The 25,132-nt window shown below is 44.4% G+C and overlaps 2 protein-coding genes across 4 annotated transcripts in view; both read left to right on the forward strand.

The window, feature by feature from the left end:
* Positions 1 to 21,442, forward strand: part of SEC23B (SEC23 homolog B, COPII coat complex component) — a 34,218-nt gene extending 12,776 nt beyond the window's left edge. The window contains exons 10-20 of the mRNA XM_068987712.1: positions 1,310 to 1,433; positions 2,214 to 2,294; positions 6,965 to 7,054; positions 8,034 to 8,140; positions 9,847 to 10,000; positions 12,367 to 12,444; positions 13,517 to 13,678; positions 14,517 to 14,603; positions 15,830 to 15,985; positions 16,359 to 16,424; positions 20,792 to 21,442. Of these exons, the coding sequence (XP_068843813.1) occupies positions 1,310 to 1,433; positions 2,214 to 2,294; positions 6,965 to 7,054; positions 8,034 to 8,140; positions 9,847 to 10,000; positions 12,367 to 12,444; positions 13,517 to 13,678; positions 14,517 to 14,603; positions 15,830 to 15,985; positions 16,359 to 16,424; positions 20,792 to 20,881 (1,195 nt within the window). The 3' untranslated portion in view covers positions 20,882 to 21,442. The remainder of the gene's footprint in view (positions 1 to 1,309; positions 1,434 to 2,213; positions 2,295 to 6,964; positions 7,055 to 8,033; positions 8,141 to 9,846; positions 10,001 to 12,366; positions 12,445 to 13,516; positions 13,679 to 14,516; positions 14,604 to 15,829; positions 15,986 to 16,358; positions 16,425 to 20,791) is intronic.
* Positions 21,443 to 22,631: 1,189 nt separating this feature from the next.
* SMIM26 (small integral membrane protein 26) lies at positions 22,632 to 24,349 on the forward strand. 3 transcript variants are annotated; one of them, XM_068987802.1, is made up of 2 exons: positions 22,632 to 22,920; positions 24,063 to 24,349. In XM_068987802.1, the coding sequence occupies exons 1-2, from the start codon at positions 22,803 to 22,805 to the stop codon at positions 24,218 to 24,220; spliced, it is 276 nt and encodes a 91-aa protein (XP_068843903.1). In that variant the 5' UTR covers positions 22,632 to 22,802; the 3' UTR covers positions 24,221 to 24,349. The 3 variants fall into 3 exon arrangements, 2 of the variants coding, with proteins under 2 accessions (XP_068843903.1, XP_068843904.1); XM_068987803.1 differs by having other exon boundaries at positions 24,066 to 24,349; XR_011145940.1 differs by having other exon boundaries at positions 22,792 to 22,920; positions 24,054 to 24,178.
* Positions 24,350 to 25,132: the final 783 nt, after the last annotated feature.

The following is a 25,132-nucleotide window of genomic DNA, read 5'->3' on the forward strand; positions in this document are numbered from 1 at the left end:
AAACTGCTGCACGTCAAGTCACCCACAAACATTAACAGCTACTCTTGGTTTGAGTCCTGTTCCTAAAGTCGGATTTAATTAGCACAGGGCATGGCCTGGGCATCAGTGTATTTAAAATTGCTGAGCGTTTCTGATGTGCAGGGTTTGAGAACCCTTGCGTGTTCCAAGTGTGGCTGAGCACATGCAGCTGATGATTGTATCATTTTTGTTTTAAGTTTTTAATTGAAGTAATTAAGATTCACAAGGAATTGCAAACATAGTACAAAGAGATGTGTCCGTACTTTTCATCCAGCAATTCCCAATGGTTCAGTTCAGCTGCTCAGTAGTGTCCACTCTTTGTGACACCATGGACTGTAGCAGCCAGGCCTTCCTGTCCATCACCAACTCTGGAGTTACCCAAACTCATGTCGATTGAGTTGGTGATGCCATCCAACCATCTCATCCTCTGTCGTCCCCTTCTCCTCCTGCCTTCAATCTTTCCCAGCATCAGGGTCTTTTCCAATGAGTCAGTTCTTTGCATCAGGTGGCCAAAGTATTGGAATTTCAGCTTCAACATCAGTCCTTCCAATGAATACGCAGGACTGATCTCCTTTAGAATGGACTGGTTGGATCTCCTTGTAGTCCAAGGGACTCTCAAGAGTCTTCTCCAACTCCACAGTTCAAAAGCATCAATTTTTTGGCACTCAGCTTTCTTTATAGTCCAACTCTCACATCCATACATGACTACTGGAAAAGCCATAGCCTTGACTAGATGGACCTTTGTTGGCAAAGTAATGTCTCTGCTTTTTAATATGCTATCTAGGTTGGTCATAACTTTTCTTCCAAGGAGTAAGCGTCTTTTAATTTCATGGCTGCAGTCACCATCTGCAGTGATTTGGGAGCTCAGTGGTGGCATCTTACATAAATACAGCACAATGTCACAACTGGGAAACTTGACTTAGTCTATACAGTTAACTCCATTATGGACTGGACTTGGCTCTCACCAGTGTTTACATGCACTCATTTTTAAAATCTCTAGTTCTGTGAGGTATTTGTCATCTCTTGTAGGTTTATATAACTGTCATAGTGATCAAGATACAAGCGCTGTTCTAAATAATTCTGTTTCATGTTTTAAAAATAGTGTCTTTCCTGAGTACAGCTTGAACTGGCTGTTACCATTAGCAAGCAGTATATTGTCAGTAGCACCTTTATAGACAGGCTTGCTTTTTACTTTCTTCTCTAAATTAATTGTTTGTTAATACCCAGGAAGCCTCTGAATGGCTTTCAGTCATCCTAAAGGTTCACTTTCTTTTTCCTTTTTTCTTCCTAGAGGCTACATGGTGATGGGAGATTCTTTCAACACTTCTCTCTTCAAGCAGACATTCCAAAGAATTTTCAGTAAAGATTTTAATGGCAATTTCCGAATGGCCTTTGGTGCTACTTTGGAAGTAAAGGTACAATAGATTTCTAAAGATTTAAGGGAAGAATAGTGTTCCAGCCTATTTAGTAGTTGGCCTTGGAGAAACCTCACCCCGCAGGACATGGGCACTTAAAAGATATGAAGTTCCCAGCAAAATAATCCCACTATCCCTGGTCGCTTTGCGTCTCAAGAATGAACTGTGTATTTATCAGTGTTTGAAACACAGAGTTGTCTGCTCTCCCTGCAGGTTCTGCTCTGCCCTAGGACAGCAGGCCGTAGATTACGGGTGGTAGGCTGAGCACCCACTCAACCCCTTGTTCGTGCATAACAGCTGCCTGCAGACCAACCAGAGTGCTCTTAAATAGGGCGGCATCATGAGTATGGCCTTTTATTTTCCATGCAGGGACTGTAGACCTATACCCTTGATTGTGAGTCACTGAGAAAAGAGTCAAAATGACCATTAGAAAATACAATGGTAAATATTACTTTGCAAATTGGCGATAATAAGTAAATCATCTGGGTTAAACTTCAAACAACATCATCAAATATTTGAGGTTTATTTAAATAGATGAAGAATGGACTTTGCTGAAATGAATTCAGATTTAAAAATCCGAGTATGTTGGCCTTGTTATTAATGTTCCGTTCAGTTCACAGAAGCCATGGAGAACCGTGTACCAGCTTTTGTGTACTAGAATCCCTGTAGGGTTTTCTCTGGGTGAAGTGATAGCCCTGCCGTTTCTTCCTCTAAGTTTTAGTTGTGTCCTTTGTAAGAGGGTGGTTCTTAACTGTGTGCTCTTCTATAATTCTGTCTCAGACCTCAAGGGAGCTGAAGGTTGCGGGAGCCATCGGACCCTGTGTCTCTCTGAATGTGAAAGGACCGTGTGTGTCAGAAAACGTAAGAAAAACTTCATCACCTTTCCCTCCTCTGTCCCAGATTTGACCACTTAGATGGGTTGAAGCTGGATGACCTTTTATTGTGTCACCTGTTGGCTTGTGTCTGTGCAGAGGGGTGGAGGGGTAGTGTCATCTCTGTCTTTCCGTCCATCCATTTAAATAGTCAGAGAGGAGAGAGCTGAGGCTCACAGAGGTTCAGTGTCCCGCTCAGGGTCAGAGCTGACATAGGAGCCAGGCCCAGGTCCCCCTTACTTGCTACTCCTGCTTGGGTGATCACGCCAGAGAACCACCAGGTGTTCCATTCCATGGAGCACAGCCCTTTAGAGATAAACTCATGTGCTTATTGCCCTTGGAAGGGCTGCCTTTGTCTCATTTCTCAGAGACCATTCGAGTCGGCTGGGCGGTGGGTAACACTATGCGTGCAGACGTCAAGTGTGCGGAAACAGGGTTCAGCCCTTACCAGGTGGGGAGGTGGTCTTGCTGGTGGCCTGCTTCCTCTTCTCACACTTCAGCTACCAAGGGTGTGCCAGCAGTCCAGTGAGGCCTGTCCAGGCTGGCTCTGGGCAGGGTGATGATGCTTATGCCCTTCCCCACCGTCATCTTCAACTTGAGGGTGGACGGGAGGGCTGGGTGTGGACTCAGGGAGGGTGGTCAGAACAAGGTACTTCACGGATCCAGGACTCAGCGTCTCTGCTGGGGAATAAAGGAAATGGGGGGACCTGCTATATAGCACAATCGGAAGGATTTAGCGAGCAGCCCAGGGCAAGCACCAGGGATGCCCACACTCGATTTCACCCTTCACATCAGAGTTCTGTCCTCAGCAATGAATGTTTCACTAGTGACTACCTAGAGCGAGTTTGAAGTTGCCAGAGGCAAGATAATTTGCGAGAATTTTCCTGTAACCCTCTGGGTGAGGTAGGTTGCTGCCCCAAGCACCTCTGATGAGTCCCTCATCATCCCCAAGTACTAAGGGACTTGTATCCCTGTTTCTCAGTGGGGCCTTGGGAGGCTTCCTTGTTCCTAAATATTCCCCATAGGCTTAGAATCTGCCTCAGAAGATGTTGTCGATTAGTTCAGGCTGATGAGCTGCTCTGGGGTCCAGCAGGGATCAGCCACGACACTTGTTGATGGGGATGGAGGAGGCAACGGCGAGGAAAGTACAGTTTTCAGATGCACTGGGAAGTTTGAGAAGAGCGTAATGAATCCTGTTTCCCCACCATTTAGGGTCATCAATCCTGGACATTTTGTCAGGATTATCTCTCTGTCCTCTCGTTGGCCACGTTTAAGTTACCTATCTGATATCCTCTATTTGCCATGTTCGCTATCCTATTTTGCCTTTGAAAACACATTGCAGATGTCTTGAGTCCATGTTTCAGTGTACAGCTTCTGAAGACAAGGCTATTCTCAAGTCTGGGAAAGCAGTTTCCTGATACCGTCTAACACACGGTCACGTTCTTTCCCTGCTGTCTCTCCAAGTGCCCTTGCGGCTGTTTTTCCCTCTAACCAGCATTGCATCTGGGATTATGTAGCCTCAGTCTTCTAAGGTCTAGAATGGACTTCCTGTCATCTTATTTATGCTATCTAGCTTGTTTTGTTTGACGACGTCTGTTGGAGAGACGGAGCCAAGTGGCAGCATCTTCTGTCCTTGAATGTCACGAGGTTTCTGTGTGTCTGTTTTCTCATTTGACTTGTTTTCTGTCGTAAATTTGCTGTGAAGTGGAGGCTGGACGGATGATTAGATGCAGTGAAACTCTTTTGGGCCCACACTTCCTGAGTGATCTGTGTGCCTGCAGCTGAGCTGTGGGGAGGCGATACTGCTCATGCCTCAGGTACAGGGGCCGTTTACTTTTTGCCTCAGCAGGAAACCTGTAGAATGAGATGAAAGCACAGCACGAGTGTCTTGTTTGCCAGCAGCCCTTCCTCTGTTGGCATGAGGTTATCCTTCCATAACCCTGCGTTTCAGTGCATTTGAATCTCAATAAAATGGTGACTCCTAGTTCCATCTTTCCATTTTTTTCTGATCAAGGCAGGGTAAATGCTTGCTTAAGGAGTTTGTGTATTAGTGAGACGTCCTTGTGGGGCTCTGGATGGTTTGTGACCACGCTTGGCGGCTGGTGCTGTAGGGGAGGAACAAAAATTGTCCTTTTTCCTCTGCCCATGTCAGTTTCATTGTTCGGGACCTGACAAAATAACAGCTTAACAACAGGCAAACAAGCAAGTTTATTAATGTGTACATCGCACATATACACAGCACATATGTGCTTAGTGATGGGTAACTGCAAGGGGTGGTTAGAACTTGGGAGTATGTTGTTTCTTAACAGAAGAGCAATAAATCTGTAGAAGAGAGACAACACGAGGAAAGGAACTTTGGATCCTGAGGAGTGGCAGATGGAGGAAACGTAGGTAGATGGAGAAACTCATGAAAAAGGAGGGTTTTTTAAGCACAAGTCATACACATTCTTCCACGCCACCTCTGGGCTGATGAGCATGTAGCATGTCCTTGGTTGTTACTTCAGAAGCTCCTGCCGCCTTGGCAGGAGGATGGAGAGTTTTTTTATGTCTGCTTTTAAAAAATGACCTTCAGTTTAATCCTTAGGCCAGCGTGGCATGTTTTGGGTGACAGTATTCTGAACCACGTGGACCTGAAACTTGAATGAGTTTCACGTATTAAAAATGGAGTTGGACAGTGTGCAGAGAGATTGGAGAGAAGGGTTAACAAGTCCAGAAAAGGAGGTGGGCAGGCCCCTGTTACTTCCTCGCCCTCATTCCTGGGGGCGGCCTCACTGCCCAGCAGGAGTTAAAGGGAAGGCAAACACCCAGACCTCTGTCCATCTCGCAGTCTTTTCAGGAAAGTCTCATGAAGCACAAGGAGCTGTGGCCTGATTTCACTGTGACTCTTCCCTCTCCTGCCTGAGCGTCACCTTCCTCAGATGCTGGTTCTGTTCCCTGGGGACACAAGCTCCTGGCTCGGCTCCATAGAGACCAGACTGATGTCAGCTGTCCTCAGCTGACCTCATATACCGCGGGTGGATTCAGAGAAACGTGAGAGGTGTCATGACTCTGTCAATGCGCAGTTGTGTTGCTCTCCAAGGATGGTTTTCCATATTCTAATGAGGTGTTGAATGTATGTCTCAGACCCTGGTTCATGGTTCTAGGTGTATGATACCTGTAGCTTTTCTTCTCGATGTTATGCTTAAACCTGTGATACCCTTCACACTTTGGTGAACTTCTTATCACTGGGGAGCTGTTCAGCTGTTCAACATAAAGTAGCCTTCACACATCTAAAATCTCAGTTCTCTTACCAAGAATTTATACCTAGCTTTTGCATAAAGGAATTGGGTTAAGAATTAATATTTGACAGCTCAAGTACTGTAATTATTTATTAGTCTAGTAACAATGGGTGAAAGCACACAAATCTTTCAAGCTAAGCAGGTGGTTCTTTTCTCTTCTAGTATTTACTTCTTCTCTGTCCCTGACTTGATCCTCTCAGTTGAGGTCAGTGTTCTGCCCTATGTGTGTCTGTGTAGAGATACATCTCAGTGATGTAATGAAAACTGATCAGAGTGCCCATTTGAAAAGCCTGATTTTAAAGCAGTGCAATAGGTGTTATGGCAGAAAGTGAAGAGGAGCTAAAAAGCCTCTTGATGAAAGTGAAAGAGGAGAGTGAAAAAGTTGGCTTAAAGCTCAACATTCAGAAAACAAAGATCATGGCATCTGGCCCCATCACTTCATGGGAAATAGATGGGGAAACAGTAGAAACAGTGTCAGACTTTCTTTTTTTGGGCTCCATAATCACTGCAGATGGTGATTGCAGCCATGAAATTAAAAGATGCTTACTCTTTGGAAGAAAAGTTATGACCAACCTAGATAGCATATTGAAAAGAAGAGACATTACTTTGCCGATTAAGGTCCATCTAGTCAAGGCTATGGTTTTTCCAGTGGTCATGTATGGATGCGAGAGTTGGACTGTGAAGAAAGCTGAGCGCCGAAGAATTGATGCTTTTGAACTGTGGTGTTGGAGAAGACTCTTGAGAGTCCCTTGGACTGCAAGGAGATCCAACCAGTCCATTCTAAAGGAGATAGCCCTGGGATTTCTTTGGAAGGAATGATGCTAAAGGTGAAACTCCAGTACTTTGGCCACCTCATGTGAAGAGTTGACTGATTGGAAAAGACTCTGATCTGGGAGGGACTGGGGGCAGGAGGAGAAGGGGACAACAGAGGATGAGATGGCTGGATGGCATCACCGACTCGATGGACGTGAGTCTGAGTAAACTCTGGGAGTTGGTGATGAACAGGGAGGCCTGGCGTACTGCGATTCGTGGGGTCGCAGAGTTGGACACGACTGAGCAACTGAACTAAATGGGTGTTAAACTTTATTTTGGCTTGTAGTTTTACTTTTTTAGTGAAATTTAGATTTTCTTTATTTTTTGGCTGTGCTGCGCAGATGTGGGATCTTAGTTCCTTGACCTGGGATTTGCACTTGTGCCCCCCTGCAGTGGAAGCTCAGAGTTCCTAGCCACTGGACTGCCAGGGAATGCCCAAAATTCAGGCTTTCGTTTTGAGTGAGAGAGTCTAAGGGGCCTATCCTTCTCAGAGTCAGTACCTGTCATTAGCAGTTAATCACTGGAGTATCTTGTCTTAATTCTTTTTAATTCCTCTTCTTACCCCTAGGAGCTTGGTGTCGGTGGCACGAGCCAGTGGAAAATCTGTGGCCTGGATCCCACGACGACGCTCGGCATCTACTTTGAAGTAGTCAACCAGGTGGGCTGGATTTCTTCGTGAATAGTCATGTCTCTGCATTGTGTTTTCTGATTTATTACAGACCAGTGGCCTCTGGTTTCTCTCTCCAGAAGCTGATGCTACTTTGGGCTTGTGTTGGGCCTGATACCATTCTGGCATCATCTTTTTTATTTTTTCTGGGGTTTGGTCAGAGTCAGACAGGAGATTGCCCTTGTCACTTTATTGAACTGATAAGGTCATCAGAAGAGGACTGGCTTTTATCAGCCATCATAATGTTGGTGAATTTCTGAGTGTGTCAGTTTTTCTCCAGGATTTTACTGTTTTAAACTCAGACATACAGAAGAATGAGTAGAATGGTACAGTGGATATCCCAGTAGCCACCACTGAGGTTCTGTAATTAGCATCATGTCTAGCCTTCCCTCAATTCTTTCTGTTTGGCTGGACTTTGAAGCAGGTTGCAGTCATCAGTGTCTTTCCTCCCTGAACCCCTCAGCATGCATATCATTAAGTCGTGTTCAGTGTTTATTTGAATATGATTCTCTTGTTGGTTTTTTTTTTTTTGATCCCTGGGTTGGGAAGATACCCCCGAGGAGGGAATGGCAACCCACTCCAGTATTCTTCTAATTTTTATCTTTAGTTAATTTTTTAAAAAATTTATTCATTTGTAATTGAAGGATGATTGCTTTACAGTATTGGTTTTTACCATACATCAACATGAATCAGCCATAGGTTTACCCATGTCCCCTCCCACTTGAACATCCCTCCCACCTCCCCCGACATCCCACCCCTGTAAGTTGTCAGTGAGCCCCAGCTGGTTCTCTGTTTTTGAGATAAGAATTATAAAAAGTGAAAAGCCCTGATCTTAAGTGTCACATTCAACATGCCTTGAGAACCTTGCTGTCACCATGGTGTTGGTCTTAGGACGCACCTGCAGCCTCTGTGACTGCTTGTGTGGGGTCCTGCACTGACAGTCACAGGGTGCTGGCCTCTTGCCCTGCAGCACAACGCCCCGATCCCACAAGGAGGCCGAGGCGCCATCCAGTTCGTCACGCACTACCAGCACTCCAGCACCCAGCGGCGCATCCGTGTGACCACCGTTGCCCGCAAGTGAGCACCCCAGCTTCCTCTCTGCTGAGCCCTTGGTCTTTGCTGTGGAGGGAATCTAGTATCTAGTTGTTCATCTCTGCGATCCACTGATTGTATGGTCCTTACCAGCCCTTGCTGGCTCATCTGATCAGAGCAGGGTGGGGACATGGGTGGGGGAGAAGGGGGCAGGGGAGGAGGCAGCATTTCAGCTCACTCAGCTTAGGAGATGTTCATTTAGTAGGGATAAGTTCTTTAAAAATGATTTTTCATTATTTTATTTATCAAATAAGGGACCCATAAGCATACCGTCCTTGTAAAAGATTCAAACAGCACATAGTTATATAAAGAGTGGGTCTCCCTGCCTCCCCTGAGGTGAAGTACAATTACCGTGCTGGCTTCACTGTCCACAATCCCATTTCTGGGCAGTCATGTACCACGTGTGTGCATTATATACGTGATGGCTTTTGTGTTGGTGTGCATAAGCTTCTCTCATTAATGTGTCAAGGACGTCTTTCTTGTCAGTACATAAAGGCCTCAACCTTTATGTTTTGTTTTGAGAAAAAAAAAAAAAAAGCTCTTTTGAAGTAGTTGGTAAAGAATCTGCCTGCAGTGCAAGAGACCTGGGTTGAGTCCCTGTGTTGGGAAGATCCCCTGGAGGAGGGCAGGGCAGCCCACTCCGATATTCTAGCCTAGAGAATCCCGTGGACAGAAGAGCCTGGTGGGCTGCAGTCCATGGGGTGGCAAAGAGTCAGACACGACTGAGTGACCAAGCGCACATTACATTCAGGTGTACAGCATGGTGGTCTCCTGTTTTAATAGGTTGTAATCCGTTTAAAGTTATTATAGAATGTTGGCTCTAGTGCCTCTGCTGTACAGTACGTCCTTGTAGCCAGTTTATTTTATACACAGTAGATTTTACCTCTTATGCTCCTCCCTTCTTCCCTGTCCTGGCTGGTAACCGCTAGCTTGTTCTCTATTTGTGAATCTGTTTGTTTTGGTATATTCATTTGTTTCATTTTTTCGATTCCACATGTAAGTGAAAATGTAAAGTATTTAGTATTTGTCTTTCTCTGTCTGACTTGTCTCAGTAAGCATAGCACCCTCTAGGTCCATTCGTGTGTGTGTGTGTAAAAACAGAGCATGTGTGAGTGTGAGAGCTGGCCCTCACCCTCTCTAGGTCCATCGTGTGTGTGTATGTGTGTAAAAACAGCGTGTGTGAGTGTGAGAGCCGGCCCTCACCCTCTCTAGGTCCATTCGTGTGTGTGTGTGTGTAAAAACAGAGCATGTGTGAGTGTGAGAGCTGGCCCTCACCCTCTCTAGGTCCATCGTGTGTGTGTGTGTGTGTGTGTGTGTGTGTGTGTGTGTGTGTGTGTGTGTGTGTGTAAAAACCGTGTGTGAGTGTGAGAGCCGGCCCTTACCCTCTCTAGGTCCATTCGTGTGTGTGTGTGTGTTTGTGTGTGTGTGTGTGTGTGTTTGTAAAAACAGAGCATGTGTGAGTGTGAGAGCTGGCCCTCACCCTCTCTAGGTCCATCGTGTGTGTGTGTGTGTGTGTGTGTGTGTGTGTGTAAAAACCGTGTGTGAGTGTGAGAGCCGGCCCTTACCCTCTCTAGGTCCATTCGTGTGTGTGTGTGTGTTTGTGTGTGTGTGTGTGTGTGTAAAAACAGAGATTAAGAAGAGGTGCGTGTGTGAGTGTGAGAGCCGGCCCTCACCCTGGGATGTCCGGTCAGTTGGGCAGACGTGCAGAGCCAGCTGAAGCACATCGAAGCGGCATTTGACCAGGAGGCGGCGGCGGTGCTGATGGCGCGGCTAGGGGTGTTCCGAGCCGAGTCAGAGGAGGGGCCAGACGTGCTCCGGTGGCTGGACCGACAGCTCATCCGGCTGGTGAGTTGGGGGTAGTGGCACTGAGTTCGGTCTTGGTCTCAGTTCTACTTTTGAGAAAAGAAAACTGTCATTCAAACCTATTATTTTATATATTCCGTAAACAAGAGTTTTATCAGTTGCTTACCTCATACCAAGCATTGGTGGTTCTCAGAAGGGTGTAAACAAAGCGTCAAATACGCATGTTCTCCAGGGCTCACCTTACAAGTGGGAAGAGGCTCCACACACAGGCTGTTTAGATGATGGTGTAGACCTGAGTGTGTTGAGGGTTGACTCAGGAGTCCCTGTGAATGCTGGGCTTCTGCATTTTCCCTCCAGACCTTGGATGGTTTCAGGGGAGCTGGGGTGCAGCACTGCCAGCCTGTGGGCACAGTGTGTGGTCAGTGTGTGTGGGGACCTGCAGAGGCCGCGGTCAGGTGCCTGAGTGCAGTGCAGGAGCAGCCGTGCAGGTTTTTCGCGCGGTGCCCTGGTTGTGGAGTCAGAGAGGGGAAGGGGCAGGTGTGGTTCTTGAGCAGAGATGTGTCAGCAGCGTGACGCTTGTGTTCACACCACCTGTCACCGTGTAAGATCCACCAGAGGTTGAAAGGGCTGCTGTTGGGGAGGCCCATAGAGGATTTTTCTGGCTCCAGGGGGTGGAGGCTGGGATGGTGGTGGTATGGTTGGAGGGGAGAGGAAGTTTGGAATCAGGATATATGCTGAGAGGAGGATTGATCGAACCTGGTCAAGCTATCTGTGGACTCAAAAAAGAAAATCAACGCAGAGTCAGATTTTAAGTGTGGGTAATTGCAAGAATGATGGAGTGCTGGAAAAGGGGAAAGGAGAGCAACTTGAAGGTGGAGAAAAGGAATCTCCTTTTTTTTTTTAATGTAATAGTTTATTTTGAGTGTGAACTTGCAAAGCATGTCCAAGGAAAGCACCCCCCTGTAGTCAGGAGAGGTCCTGAAGGATCTCAGGTCAGAGATCAGCACTGCATCTGGAGGAGGGACATGGGTGACACTGGCCTGGCCGTCAAGCTGTTTGTAGACAAGGAGGTGAGGATGGGAGGTGAGGAAGGGGGTGGAGGAGCCCGCCGCAGTCAGGGGGAGGGAGGGGGCCGGGCCGTCAGAAGAGGCAGAGGAGGATCAGTTGCTCGATGATGGCGTTCAGGAAATTACTGCTCTAGTGGCTGGCTGACAGGAGAAATTGAAGAGGCTGGGGGTCCCCTGGCTCATGGCAGGAGAGGATTTATGATGGTGAGGTCTGTGTGAGAATGTGATGCAGAGAGACTCGTTGCCAGAGATGAGCTTTCTCCAAACGGTGGGCAGTCGGATCCTTTGGTGAACAGAGGGTGTGTGAAAGAAGGGGGTGTGAGAGAAGGACATCAGAATGAAAGAGAAAATGTTGAGGTCCTTTAATGGACCAGAACCTGGTGGTCCAGAGTCGACCGATAAGAAAGTAAAGGAGAGAGAAAGAGGCTGATATTCCTTGGTTTATGCAGAAAGCCAATAAAGTCCTTGACATGGGGCTTGCTCTGTTCACGGAGGCCTCAGGCGCCCTCTTGATGAGGTGAAGGCGCAGAGCGCCTTCTCGAGAGGGTCCTAGAAACCCGGGCAGGAAAGTGAACTCAGAGAGCCTCTGCGCTCCAGGGGATCAGCCTGAAAGATAGAGAGAGAGAGAGAAAGCAAGGCGCGAGGACCAAAGCTCTGATGGAGCAGAGGTGTTTTATTCAACATTGTGTAGGTATTTATACTGTCTTACAAGATAGCTATTTTCAGCAGAGATGAAATCAAAATTTACAAGTTATCAAGGAAACATGAGGTCATCCATATGAAAGAGAGACGGTTGTAAATAATCGCTTTTACCATATGGCTCATAAAAAGGAAGAGGGTACTTATCACCATATAGAAAAACTAACGAAGGAAATTCCTGGATTCCTCAGCCCCTGGGAGAGGCTTACCTCTCCTCTTAATTCCTGAATATTCAGGAATTAAGGAAAAGAGGATTCCTGACAGATCCAAAACTGCACACAGGAAGCCTCCTGTTAAATGCTTCCTGACAAGAAAACATTCATAAATTTGCCTGTGAGAGGACAGCAGAGTGGTAGAGAGATGGGATGTTAGGTTATCTCGGTCCTGGAGGTTTTCCTATGGAAGAGTCGCCTGGGATGCCTCTTTTAGCCCCTTCCAGCCAGCACTGCATGGGAGCTGTTAGGATGTGGGGCTCCGGCCCCTCCCAGATCGCCTCCCCTCCCTACACACAGGTACTGAGTGTTGAGTGCAGTGCTGGGCTGAGCAGGAAGGGGTGGAGGTGAGGGTGGGGCGTGGCCCTCTTTCCAGGAGTTTTCAGGTAACGCTCACTTTGTTGTTTTTTTTCCTGTTTTCTCTTACCAGTGTCAGAAGTTTGGACAGTATAACAAAGAAGACCCCATGTCATTTAGGTTATCAGATTCCTTCTCTTTATATCCTCAGGTAAGTAATACATGTTGTTAAAATAACAAAAGAAGAAGAAAGTCATATAAATAAAGCTCACTGCTCTCAGGGTAAAGTGAAGACTCGATGTGTTTGGAGGCTTCATCTGTAGGTGATGAAGGTTGTTCGGGTCAAGGTCAGATGGTGCCAGAGCCCCTTGGGAGACACAGGGGACACCCAGAGAGCAGGTGCACAGACTCTGGGGAGAAGGCAGAACAGGCCCCTTGCTGTGAGGCCATGGCATGATCTCTGATTCACGGTTTGCTGAGGGCCAGGCGCCTATTTCACTTGGTGGCTGGGAGCCAGCCCCGTAGCCAGGCCTGGGGTGTGCGGGTCGGGCTCCTCACAGAGCAGCTTCCCAGAACAGGAGGCAAACTCAACATTTTCCTCCTTCCCTCAGGGATGCCTTAGTGAGGAAGTAGTAGGAAGAAGCAGACTCTCATTTTTAAGGGAACTTGTTAGGACTTTGTTACACAAACGGGTATTACCTTATCAGATACTCGATTTGGTGAGTTGACCTAGATTTCAGTCTTTAGCTTGTGTAGCCTGGACTCTAGGGCTGCACAGAGGCTCGAGAGCCCAGCTCACTGGACGGGCTGGCTGGGTGGTTCTGATGTGTGTCCGTCTGGCCTATGTGCAAGCCATCGAGGCTAGAAGGAGGCCCACAAGAAGACCAAGCTTCTCCACCTTGGCCCTTCCATGTGGAAACTTTGACTTCCCTGGAGAACCCCCTCTTTTTTAGAAATGTTTATTTCTAATTGTAGTGAAAACCCCACAGCATATGATTGACCCTCTCACCCATTTTTAAGTGTGCAGTTTGGTAATGTTGAGTATGTTCGATTGTTGAGCAGCGAATCTCGGCCACTTTCACCTCAGTAAAGAATGGTCATCTTTCAGCTCTCCCCTCTCTGTTCCCCGGTCATGGGCTGCCATCCCAGCCTCAGCTCACCGTGCCTGTAGGCCTTGGTCCTGAGGGCTGGTTCTCCTGTCTCCGGGTGGTGGCAGTTCTGCTCTCTGGGGGTCTAGGAAGGTGACAGTTGTGTGCTTTGTTCTTTTTTCTTTGTAAATGCAGTTCATGTTCCATCTTAGAAGGTCTCCATTCCTTCAAGTCTTCAACAACAGCCCTGACGAGTCTTCATATTATCGGCACCACTTTGCCCGGCAGGACCTCACCCAGTCCCTCATCATGATCCAGCCCATCCTGTATTCCTACTCCTTCCACGGGCCCCCAGAGGTAAGGGCCCTGGGCACTAGGAATCACCTGATATGGAGTGCTTTTAGTCTAGCAAGTTCACTCGTAGAGCGAAACTATAAGAAAGAAATCTTTGAATCTTTATAGTAATTTAGCAGCATTTCTGAGTAAAAAACATGCATAGGAAAAAGTCACAGTATGCATAAAATTAGAAAGCAGTCCAAATGTTCAGTAGTAGGGAAGTTAAGTAATCAGAAATATTCACAAAGTTTATGTAACAGAATAAAGTAAATCCTTATGTTAGATTAAAGATGATTTTTAAAAAGCCACCAGGAATGAAAACTATAAAAAAAAAAACCACAATGTCAATATTTGTTGTTCTTTAGTAGAAATTTTCAGATTTCCCTTAATGAGTTTAAGTATACTTTTATTATTGAAATAAAAGTCATAATCAAATATATTTTTAAATGAACTTTAAAACTGGTATTAAAGGATGTTCTTTTTCACATAGGCATTGTAGTTCTCTGTAGAGAACTACAGTAGATTTGCGAGAAGTATGTCTGATAGAATTTATTTCTAGCACAAAACAAAATGTGGAATTATTTCTGGTTCCTAGAGCACAAGATTAACATTCATCTTGCTTCCTAGTTGATGAGAGATTATTTAAATCTCTTTCTTGTACAAAGTTGAAACCTAGAGCTGCCCAGTCGGAGCAGAAAGTGGGGACTTGACATGAAGAGGGGGTGAACCTCCCTACAGTGTATATTCGGCCCTGCAGCTGCCCGAAGGGAGTCGGGGAGGCTGGCCCTGGGCGGGGGGCTGGCAGGTGGCCATGTGGGCACCAAGGGAGGACCCACGCCGTTCTCTCACTGTGTTGCAGCCTGTGCTCCTGGATAGCAGCAGCATTCTTGCTGACAGAATTCTGCTCATGGACACTTTCTTCCAAATTGTCATTTATCTTGGTGAGGTAAGACCTTGGTTATGGTATTTGTATACTTAGTAATTTCAATATTACTTGCTATAAGTAAATCTGAAGTGGTCCTTTTACATTTAAAAAAATTTTTATACAGTTTTTAAAGGTTACTTTTTTCATGTTGTTAAGTACATCCTTGAGCTCTATCCTGCCCCTTCTCCTCCCACCAGTAACCGCTAGCTTGTTCCCTAGATCTTTGTGTCTGTTTCTCTTTCATTGTATTCACTAATTTGTTGTATTTTTCAGATTCCACATATAAGTGAGCTGATCCAGTATTTATCTTTCTTTGTCTGACTTATTTTACTAGCATAATGCCCTCCAAGTCTATCCACGTTGTTGCAAATGACAAAATTTTGTTCTTTTTTTAGGGCTGAGTAGTATCCTATTGTGTATATATCCCATGTTTTCTTTATCCATTCATCTGTTGATGGACACTTCGGTTGCTTCCATGTCTGGGCAGTTGTGAGAAGTGTGCTGTGAAGATTGGGGGGCACATATCTTTTTGAATTAGTGTTTTTGTTCTTTCAGATAGATGCCCAGAAGTGATCATATGTGATAGCTCTGTCTTTAGCTTTCTGAGAAACCTCCATAGTTTTTTTTAGGTGGTCCTTTAAATCACTATGATTTATTGCTTTCTGAGTTGTCAGGCAAAATCAGTTATTCATACTGTCCTTTCGGAGTTGCATTAGAGTCACTAGTAAACACCACCAAGTTTGGGACTAGAGTGTTTATCTGAGATAACATGGCCCAGTGAACCTTATGCCAGGTCTGTGGTTCCCAAGGATGGCTGTGGATGGTGTTCATTTCTTTCTCAGAGAGGTTTGTGCCCTAAGGAAAGGAGGGATTCCTCAAAAGAAAATCCTCTGTTCAAGGATGTTTTCTTTTTTTCTGTTATATATTGATACATTCTTTACCTTCAGTTGATTTCTTTTTAACAACTGACTTGACTCTCTGGTGTCTGTACATTAGAAGCGATTTCAAATGTCCTTCAAGGAAGAAATTGTTTTCTAATATTAACAGGTGTTTTATAACCTGAGACTTTTTTCAGATGGTGGTATCCTGGTCAGATCCACTTGGCTCCCCTCTGCAGCTCATCTTTCCTGACTCAAGACCTTGTCACTAGAAACAGGTCCCGGGTGGAGTGTTAGAATGTCAGGGCCATCTGAAGACAGTTATTACAGCATCTCCACAACAAGTTGTGATTTGTCTGTTTGCTGCAGACCATAGCCCAGTGGCGGAAGGCAGGCTACCAGGACATGCCCGAGTATGAAAACTTCAAGCACCTCCTGCAGGCGCCCCTGGACGATGCACAGGAGATCCTGCAGGCGCGGTTCCCGATGCCGCGGTACATCCACACAGAGCACGGGGGCAGCCAGGTGAGCCAGCTCGGCCCGCTGCTCCGCTGGCCTCGTGCACAATGCCTCCTGAAAGCTCTAAGACCACACGGCCTGGTCAGTATTTCACGTGGTGACTGAAATCAACAGGCAGGTCAGCTTCCAAATACGACTTCTTTCTAAATGAGTGGTCAGCATATGCTGGTGTGGAAAGGAGAGAATTCCCAGAGTAAAATACACCTCGTGTTTCAGGAGCCCAGTGAATGGAGACCCTTTGGGCATAAACTGAACAAACGGGTTCCTGTGTGGTAAAAAAACTTCTAATTTAACCAAAAAAAAAGTAAAGACCTTTTTTTCCTGTTAAACTAATATTAATGCCATTTTTAATCTTTAAATCTACTTTTTCTTTTTTAAGGCTCGATTTCTTTTGTCCAAAGTGAATCCATCTCAGACACACAATAACCTGTATGCTTGGGGACAGGTGAGTAACTGTCAGGAATTTGAGGGGCCAGGCTACTTTTTTAAAATGTTGCTTTTAAATTCTACAAATTGGAGGATTCCCTTGCAGTACAGTGGTTAGGACTCAGTGCTTTTACTGCCAGGGCCCAGGGTTTGAGCCCTGCCCTAGAACTAAGATCCTGCAAGCCACATGGTGTGACCAAAAAAAAAAAAAAAAAAGAAACCCCAAAGTGAGAAAAAAAAAAAATGCTACAAATTGTATCCTTTTTGGCCCAGAGATAGTAATTTGGGTGTTTTGCTGGGAAGAAAACTTTGAATAATATAGAAATTTTCTGTTACCAGCATTTTCAGTTTATAAGGTTTCAGTTACCTGAGAAAGTGGTCAGAAATAATAATTCATGACTTTTGATTATACACCATTCTGAGTAGCCTGGTGAAGCCTCACACCTTCCTGTTACCTCTCACCCGTGTTCTCTCTGTCTGGTGTATCCACGCTGTCCACGCCACCTGCCTGTCAACACCTGTATAGGAAAACTTTAGTATATGCAGAGTTCCATTCTACCCAAGTGTGGTGTCAGGCACTAGAGTCTTGGAACTTGTCCACTGTGGATAAGGGGGCGACTAGAGTCTACTGTGTAGGCTAGGGGCAGGGAGACATGTGGATCCCCTTCTGGAGTGCACAGTGGAGTTTGATGGGTTCAGGCCAAAGGACCAGATGCTGAACTGTGACCTCCATGTGCTCCCCTCAGAGACGCGCAGCGTCTCCCCAAGCCCTCCGCTTCCTGCTCTGTCTCCCTCTCTGCTTCTGCTCACCACTCCTCCTCCCTCCTCTTCACTTCTCAGCTCCAGCTTCCTTCTTTATCTGATTATTCCCAGCATTTATATCTCCCTCAAATGAGTCTTATTTTTCGTTGTACATTCTTAGAGCATTCTTGGGGGTGGTAATTTTAAAAACTTATATGCAGTTGTAAGAAATAACAGAGAGATCCCCTATACCTTAACCCAGTTCCCCCAGTGGTAACATCTTGCAGAGCTATAACTATCATAACCAGGATATGGACATTGATGAGGTCAAGATATGCATTTCCATCTCCACAGGGGTCTCTTGTGTTGCATTTTATAGTGACACTCACATTCCTCCTGCCTCCACCCTTTCCCTGACACCTGGCAGCTCTTCTCCTGGTTTCCATTTCTGTAATTTTCTCATGAAAAAGGTTCCACAGGGAACTATATTCAACATCCTGTAATAAACCGCGATGGAAAAGAGTGTGAAAAAGCTTATATTTACACATGTATATGTAGCTGAATCACTTTGCTGTATAGCAGAAACTTCTGCAAATCAGTGAATCACTTTGCTGTATAGCAGAAACTTCTGCAAATCAGTGAATCAGGAAACCACATGGCACATAATCTTGGGGGACTGGCCTTTCTCCCCTCAGCGTGCTTATCTAGAGATCCAGGTTGTTGAATGTGTGGATAATTTGCTCCTTTATTGGTTGAGTAGTGTTCCATGGTGTAGACATACTGCAGTTTCTCATTCACCCATGAAGGACAGCTGTGGTGTTCACAGTTTCCGGCCATTAGGAATAAAGCTGCTGTAAACATTCTTGTACAAGTTTCTTGAACATAAGTCTTCATTTCTCTGTGATAAATGCCTAGGAGTTCATTAGTTGAGTTGGCTGATAGTTACACAGTTTTTAAAGAAACTGCCATACTCTTTTTCAGAGTGACTGTCTCCTTTTATATCTCCAGCTGCAGTGTATGAAGCGTTTTCTCTATCCTTGTCTGCATATGATGTTGTCATTATTCTTATTTTAGCTGTCCTGACAGATGTGAGTGGTATAACATTGTGGTTTTGATTTACATTTTCCTAATAGCTAGTGATGTTGGACATCTTTTTTGGTGCTTTCTTATCTTTGTGTCTTCTTCATTGAAGTCTGTGTCTTTTGTCTATGTTTTAATTGGATTTTTTTTTAAACGATTGAGTTTTGAGAGTTAGTTATATATTCTTGATGCTAATCTTCTGTCAGATTCATGGTTTGCATATGTTTTCTCTCACTTCTGGTTTGTGTATACATTGTCTTCACAAGGTCTTTGCAAAGCAAAAGTTATTTCTATGAAGTGTACTTTTTTTTAATGGATTGTGTTTTTGATGTCAAGAAATCTTTGTCTTACCCTAGATTCCAAATATCTCCTGTGACTTCTTTTACTTTAAATTTGCGTTTCAGTCTGTGATCCATTTTGAGTTAATTTTTGTATGAGATGTGAGGCTTAGGTTTATTTTTTGTTGACGGGTGTCCGATTGCTCCAGTACCATTACTTGAAAAGGCTACCTTTCTTCCATTGATTGCTTTTGCATATTTGTCAGAGATTATTTGGGCATATTTGTGTGAGTCCACTTCAGGGGCTTCTGTTTTGTCCTGTTGAAATATATTTCTGTCTCTCTACTAACACTATACAGTCTTGGTTATTGTAGCTGAATAGTAAATTTTGCAATCAGGTAGACTGGTTTCTGTTACTTTTTTTTCAAAACTGCCTTAACTATTCTGATTTCTTTGCATTTCCATATGAGTTGTACAATAATCTTGTATCTGTTTTTAAAAAATCTTGCTGGAAGTTTGATAAGAATTGCATTGAACCTCTCTGTCAATTTGGGTAGAGTTGGCACCTTTATTGAGCTTTCCTATCTGTGAACTCAGTACATCTCTCCATTTATTAAGTCTGTTTTTATTTCTTTCATCAGTTTTTCTTTTTTTCTTGAGTGACTCTCAGTGATACTGTATTTTTAATTTCAGTATCCAGTTGTTCATTGCTAGTACAGGTCTTTAACTTACAGTGGGATTACATCTGAATAAATGCATCATAAGTTGAAAATGCATTTAATACACCTAACCTGCCAAATATCATAGCTTAGTCTGGTCTACCTTAAATATGCTCAGAGCACTTATATCAGCCTATAGTGAGGCAAAACCATCTAATACAAAACATATTTTATAATAACACAAAACGTATTGAGTATCTCATGTAACTTATTAAATACTGAACTGAAAGTGAAAAGCAGAGCGGTTGTCTGGGTCAGAATGGTTGTAAGTGTCTTGGTTGTTCACCCATGTGATTAGTGTGGCTGACTGGGACCTGCCCAGCATCACAGGAAACTGGGGCTGTGTATCACTAGCCTGGAAAGAGACCAAAACTCAAGATGTCAAATGTGGTGTATGATTTCTACTGAATGAGTATTGCTTTTATGCCATCATAAAATCAAAGAATCATAAATCAGCAAGCATAACATAAAGTTATTTTTGTAGACTTGTGTCCTGAGACCTTCCTGAGTCACTTACTACCTTTGAGGGTTTTTTGGTGGATTCCTTGGGATTTTTTACAGACTTCTCCAAGTAGGAGCAGTTTATTTCTTCCATTCCAATTCGAAACCTGTTACTTCCTTTTCTTGTCCTCTTATCTGTTTTCTGGGTCATTGATTTCTGCTCTAGTCTTTATTTTCTTCTGCTTGCTGTGGGTTTATATCTTACATTTTCTGGGTTCTTGGGGGTAGGAGTTTAGATTATTGATTTGAGACTTTTCGCTTCTTCAGTGTATGCATTTAGTGCTTCGGAATCCCTTTGCAGCTCCACTTTTGCTGTGTCTCACAAGTTTTGATTGTTGTATTCTTGTTTTCATTCAGTTTGATACATTTTCTAAAATTTCCTTTGAGAGTTCTTTTTTGTCTTTTGGATTATAAGTGTTGTTTAGTTTCCAGAGATTTTCTTTTTGTCTTTAGTTATTGATTTTATTTTGATTCCATTGTGGTTAAACAATATACTTCGCATTATTTCAGTTTTTAAAAAATTTGATGGTTTGTTTTATGGCCTAGGATATGGTCTGTTTGGCCTGTATGTTCCATGGTCACTTGATTGGGTATTCTGCTGTTGGATAGATTTATAGATTGTTCTATAAATGTCAGCTAGGTCCTGTTAGTTGATGGTGATGTTGAATTCTTATATACCCCTGCTGATTATGTGTATAGTTCTATAAGTTTTTGAGAGAAGATGTTAATGTTTCTTACTCCTAATGGTGAGTTTGTTGCTCTTTTGAATTCTGTCATGTGGGAGCCAGCCCTGGAGGAGTCCTGAGAATTACACAGAGGATGAAGTAAGAGAGCATGTGCTCAGAACTGTGTAGTGGCAGGGATGGCCAGATCTTAGTGGATCAGGGAGGGTTTTGTGAGGAAACTATGCTTCACTTGAAAAAATTAGCTCGGTAGGGGATGGGCATGGGTGGCAGGAGTATTCTTGGCAGAGGGACAGCACTTCTAGTTTCCTGAGGGGAAAATCCCTAATTCATGAATTCTAACCAGCTTTTAAGATACCTGACAGTAAACCCTTGTCGTTTCAGGAAACGGGAGCGCCCATCCTCACTGATGACGTTAGCCTGCAGGTGTTCATGGACCATCTGAAGAAGCTGGCTGTCTCCAGTGCTTGTTGAGCTAAGGATATAGGCAGGAAGTGGAAGAAAACACTGTCACTTTGTGTTCACAGTTGTTTATAAAGGCTTAACATTCCTCTTACTTGGCCAGTGGATTTTAATAATCAAAGGAAGTGTTAGTAACTCTTTAGATTTTAATTTATTTGTATTCCTTATCTGTGCCCTTTTCTTACTCCATAAAATTATAAGGTCATAAACATTTTGGTATTGGTAGTTTATATGCTTTTTGTATCCTAACTTTTAGAGTCTGTATAAAATCAGAGCTAATGTATTTTGGCAACTTGCTTACATGAAAATCATAATGATCAGAAAGGAAATAAATCTGGATGAAGAAAGCACTGGTTAAAATGCTAATACATATTTGATTTCTGAAGTCTCTGTAAGTATTGAGTATGTTTTATGTAAATTCCCCAACAAGTAATTCCTGAACTTAATCTTCATTTACTGTCCAAATATTAACAGATAAGGAAACGTTAAGAAATAATGTGCAGCTGTTGAGGCCGAGTGGTCTGGAGTGGCACTGTCCCTCCCTCACCTGAGATATAGAGAACACATTGGTGGTTACCAGTGGAGGAGGGATGGGGAAGGGTGAAATGGATTAAGGGGGGTCTGTTGTGCTGTGATGGAGGGACACTAGGGGTTGTGGTAGTGAAGTCACCGCAGTGCATACAGAACTTGAATTATAGTGAACATGTGAAACATGTTACAAACCAGCGTTACCTCAATTACAAAAATTCTAGCTGTTCTACCCAGTGGAGCTCATTCTTGTTTTGAGGTTATGTCCTCTTTTACATAGGCCCCCAATGGCTAAGATGGTAAACAATCTGCTTGGGCTGCAGGAGACCTGGGTTTGATCCCTGGGTCCAGAAGATCCCCTGGAGGAGGGCATGGCAACGCACTCCGGTATTCTTGCCTGGAGAATCCCATGGACAGAAGAGCCTATAGGGCTACACGGTCCATGAGGTCGCAGAGAGTTGGAGATGACTGAGCAACTAACACACAATTGCTATGACAGCTGTCATCCAGTAATTTCTTTTGTTGGACTCCTCTGTTAGTTTCCAGGAGTAATAAGAACCTAATCTATAGTACAGGAAACTACTCAATACTCTATAATGACCTATATGGGAAAGAATCTAAAAAAGAGGATCTATGTATATGTAAACTGATTCACTTTGCTCTACACCTGAAACTTTACACCACTGTAAATCAACTATATAACGATAAAAATAAGTGCCGGGGATTTCCTTGGCGGTCCAGTAATTAAGGCTCTGCTTCCAGTGCAGGGGTCTTGGGCTCATCCCTGGTCAGGACACAAGCTAAGGGGTCCAAAAAAAAAAAAAAAAAACCCCAAAACAAGTGCCACCTGAAGCTTTTGTAAGGCATGCCGTTACAATTATGCAAGCTCCAATACTTTGGCCACTTGATGCAAAGAACTGACTCATTGGACAAGACCCTGATGCTGGGAAAGATGGAAGGCAGGAGAAGGGGACGACAGAGGATGAGATGGTTGGATGGTATCACCGAATGGATGGAGGAGTCTGGGCAAGGTCCAGAAGTTGGTGATGGACAGAGAAGCCTGGTGCGCTGCTGTCCATGGGGTCGCAAAGAGTCGGATACGACTGAGCGACTGAACTGAGCTGAACTGAGAGTTCTGCTTGAGAGAAGCTGTCATAGGCCCCCGTCACGTGGAAGGCAAGGTCGTGGGTTCCAGGCAAAAAGACGGAAGCCCTCGACCCCAGCCTAACACCTGAGTTCTTTCCGGGCGGGACGTCCGTACTACACGCCCCAGGATGCATTGGGGGCCAGCGCCGGAAGCGGCTTCCCAGAGCGGCTCTTCATTGGAGGCGGCGGCGGTGACGCGCAGACCGGAAGGCCTGCCTTCACCCGAGACTCGGAGGAGTGTGGTCTACGCGGCGGTGTCATGCGGCCGGCGCAAGCTCTTAGTTGGTACCGGCGGATGTCAGTAGTTTACGGACTGGGCGCCTGGACCCTGCTGGGCTCCTTGATTTTTTTGAGTCAGAAAAAGAGCAAGCCGCCAGGTACGGCTCTCGGGCAGGACCTCCGCAGACGCGCGGCCTTCCGTGGCCCGTGTCCGGGCGGTTAGCGGAAGTGGCTTCGCGTTGCCGCTTCCCCGGGTTTATTCTACGGAGCACTGGGGCGACTGTTTATCGTTATCATGGAACCAGGCAGGAAAGGCCTTTTAGAGCCCTTTCCCCCGACCTTAACTGAGTTATTGAACGAGGCCGTCCCTGTCCTCAGAATTTGAAGAATCTGCGAGGTTCCCGGTGAAAGGTCAAAAGACACTAGAAGGTGGTTTAAAGTGGCGATGCTCCTATAGCATCAACCCTCCTCCCATTCAGCGAGCAAACGATTTCAGGACTTGAACCTGCTGGAGTATTGAAATTTTCCCAATAGATTCCCTACCAAAGAGGAAATCCTCCAGCTTTCAGAAATGGGCTGTAAATCTAGTTTCCTCCAGAGTAGGGGTTGCCTGGGGCTGAAGGCTAGAGTTGGTGGGGAGCGACTGCTAAAAAAATCAGGGTGTGTGTGTGTGTCTGTGTGTGTGTGTGTCTGGTATTCTAAACTTTATTTGGTGCTGATTGCACAGATCTGAAAAGACTAAAAACTACGGAATTATATATCTTAAGTGAGTTAAATGTGTATATGAAAAATATATTTCAGTAAAGCTTTTTATGTAAAAACTGTGCTGATGATTTCGTTTGGTGTTGAAAATTACCAGTGGCCTGAAAGTATACATGTCCAGTATTGAGCGTTTTAAAACAATTATCTCTGTAGTGGTCATTTGAAAAAAAAAATACATTTATTTATTGACTTCGGGTGTCTTGGTTGTGGCATGTGGGATCTAGTTCCCTGATTAGGGATTGAAATGGGACCCCTTGCATTAGGAACTCCGAGTCTTAGAGTCTGGACTACCAGGGAAGTCCCCTATAGTGGTCATTTAAAAAAAAATTATTTAAAAAATTACTTTTGACAGACGATGGGTGTCAGGAATCTGATGGGATGGTGTAATTCTTACCTTAGCTTATTTAGTTTTCAAGACTCTACTAATAATTCTAATGACTGCTGTATAGTTAGAAGTTAGTGATACTTTAATAAAAAAAGATTAAGAAGTTAATGATGCAGATGTTCCTTTTTTTTTTTCTTTTTTAAGGTGATAAAGTAGAACAAAAGGATGCCTCAAGAAACGAACTATTTGAGCCCCCAAAAGGCTTTTATGTGGAAACGATTGTCACATATAGAGAAGATTTTGTTCCAGTTACTGCCAGGATCATCAACTATTTGAAATCATGGACTGGTGGCCCTGGACCAAAATCATGATTGACTGCCGAACTCTGAAAACAGAACTTTGGTTCAGCATATACATTTGAGAGATACCCTGATTTCCACTTTCCACTTGTGAAAAGTGAATACATTTAAGTTTGCTGTAAAATAAAATAAAAAAACAGGCAATAAATAGCCCCTTGAAGAAAAGTAAATTGCATATTCAGCGGGTGTCCTTCTGTATTCACAGGAGTGAAAGATTGAAGTGAAATATCATATTGAACTTTGTAAACTTGGTTTTCTGAAATTAGTTGATGTAACTTTATACTTCTTTCATATTGCTGTCAAACAGAGCTTTTGTGGTCCCTTTAAGATTAGGTTTGGGAAACCTCCATGTTTAGTTTGGGACTTGGAGCAGCCCTTCGTGTACTATGTGGGTGCTTGATAAGTGTATTATGAATTGGGACATAACTCCTGGATTTAGTAGACTCCATCTGTTCTTTAGTAGCAGCACTGATACCCTCATCCTTTCAGCTGATGTGGATTAAACCCCAGCAGTGGCTACTAGTATTCTAGAGATGGGGGTACGAAGTGCGGACATCAGGGTCCCTGCCCTCTAGTGCTGCAGGGTTCTCTCCACTGGTCTCCGTTGGTTGCAAGTGACAAACCCACGCAAATGCACCTAAATCAGAAGGAGATGTATACGAAATACATGTATGGACGTGGAATTCCCTGGCAGTCCAATGGTTAGGACTTGAAACTTTCACTGCTGGGGGTCTGGGTTCTGTTGTTGGTTGGGGAACCAAGATCCTGTCTGCTGTGTGGTGCCAAAAATGGAAAAGAAAAGCTCTGTTTAACTTGGAAAAGTATCTCAGATTTTCTTTTCCTTGACGTTTTTGAAGGATTCCTCTAGTTACTCTGTAGTTGTTGTTGTTCAGTCACTCGGTCGTGTTGGACTCTGTGACCCCA

This window comes from Capricornis sumatraensis, chromosome 15 (assembly GCF_032405125.1).
Source record: "Capricornis sumatraensis isolate serow.1 chromosome 15, serow.2, whole genome shotgun sequence".
NCBI classification, from domain to species: domain Eukaryota; kingdom Metazoa; phylum Chordata; class Mammalia; order Artiodactyla; family Bovidae; genus Capricornis; species Capricornis sumatraensis.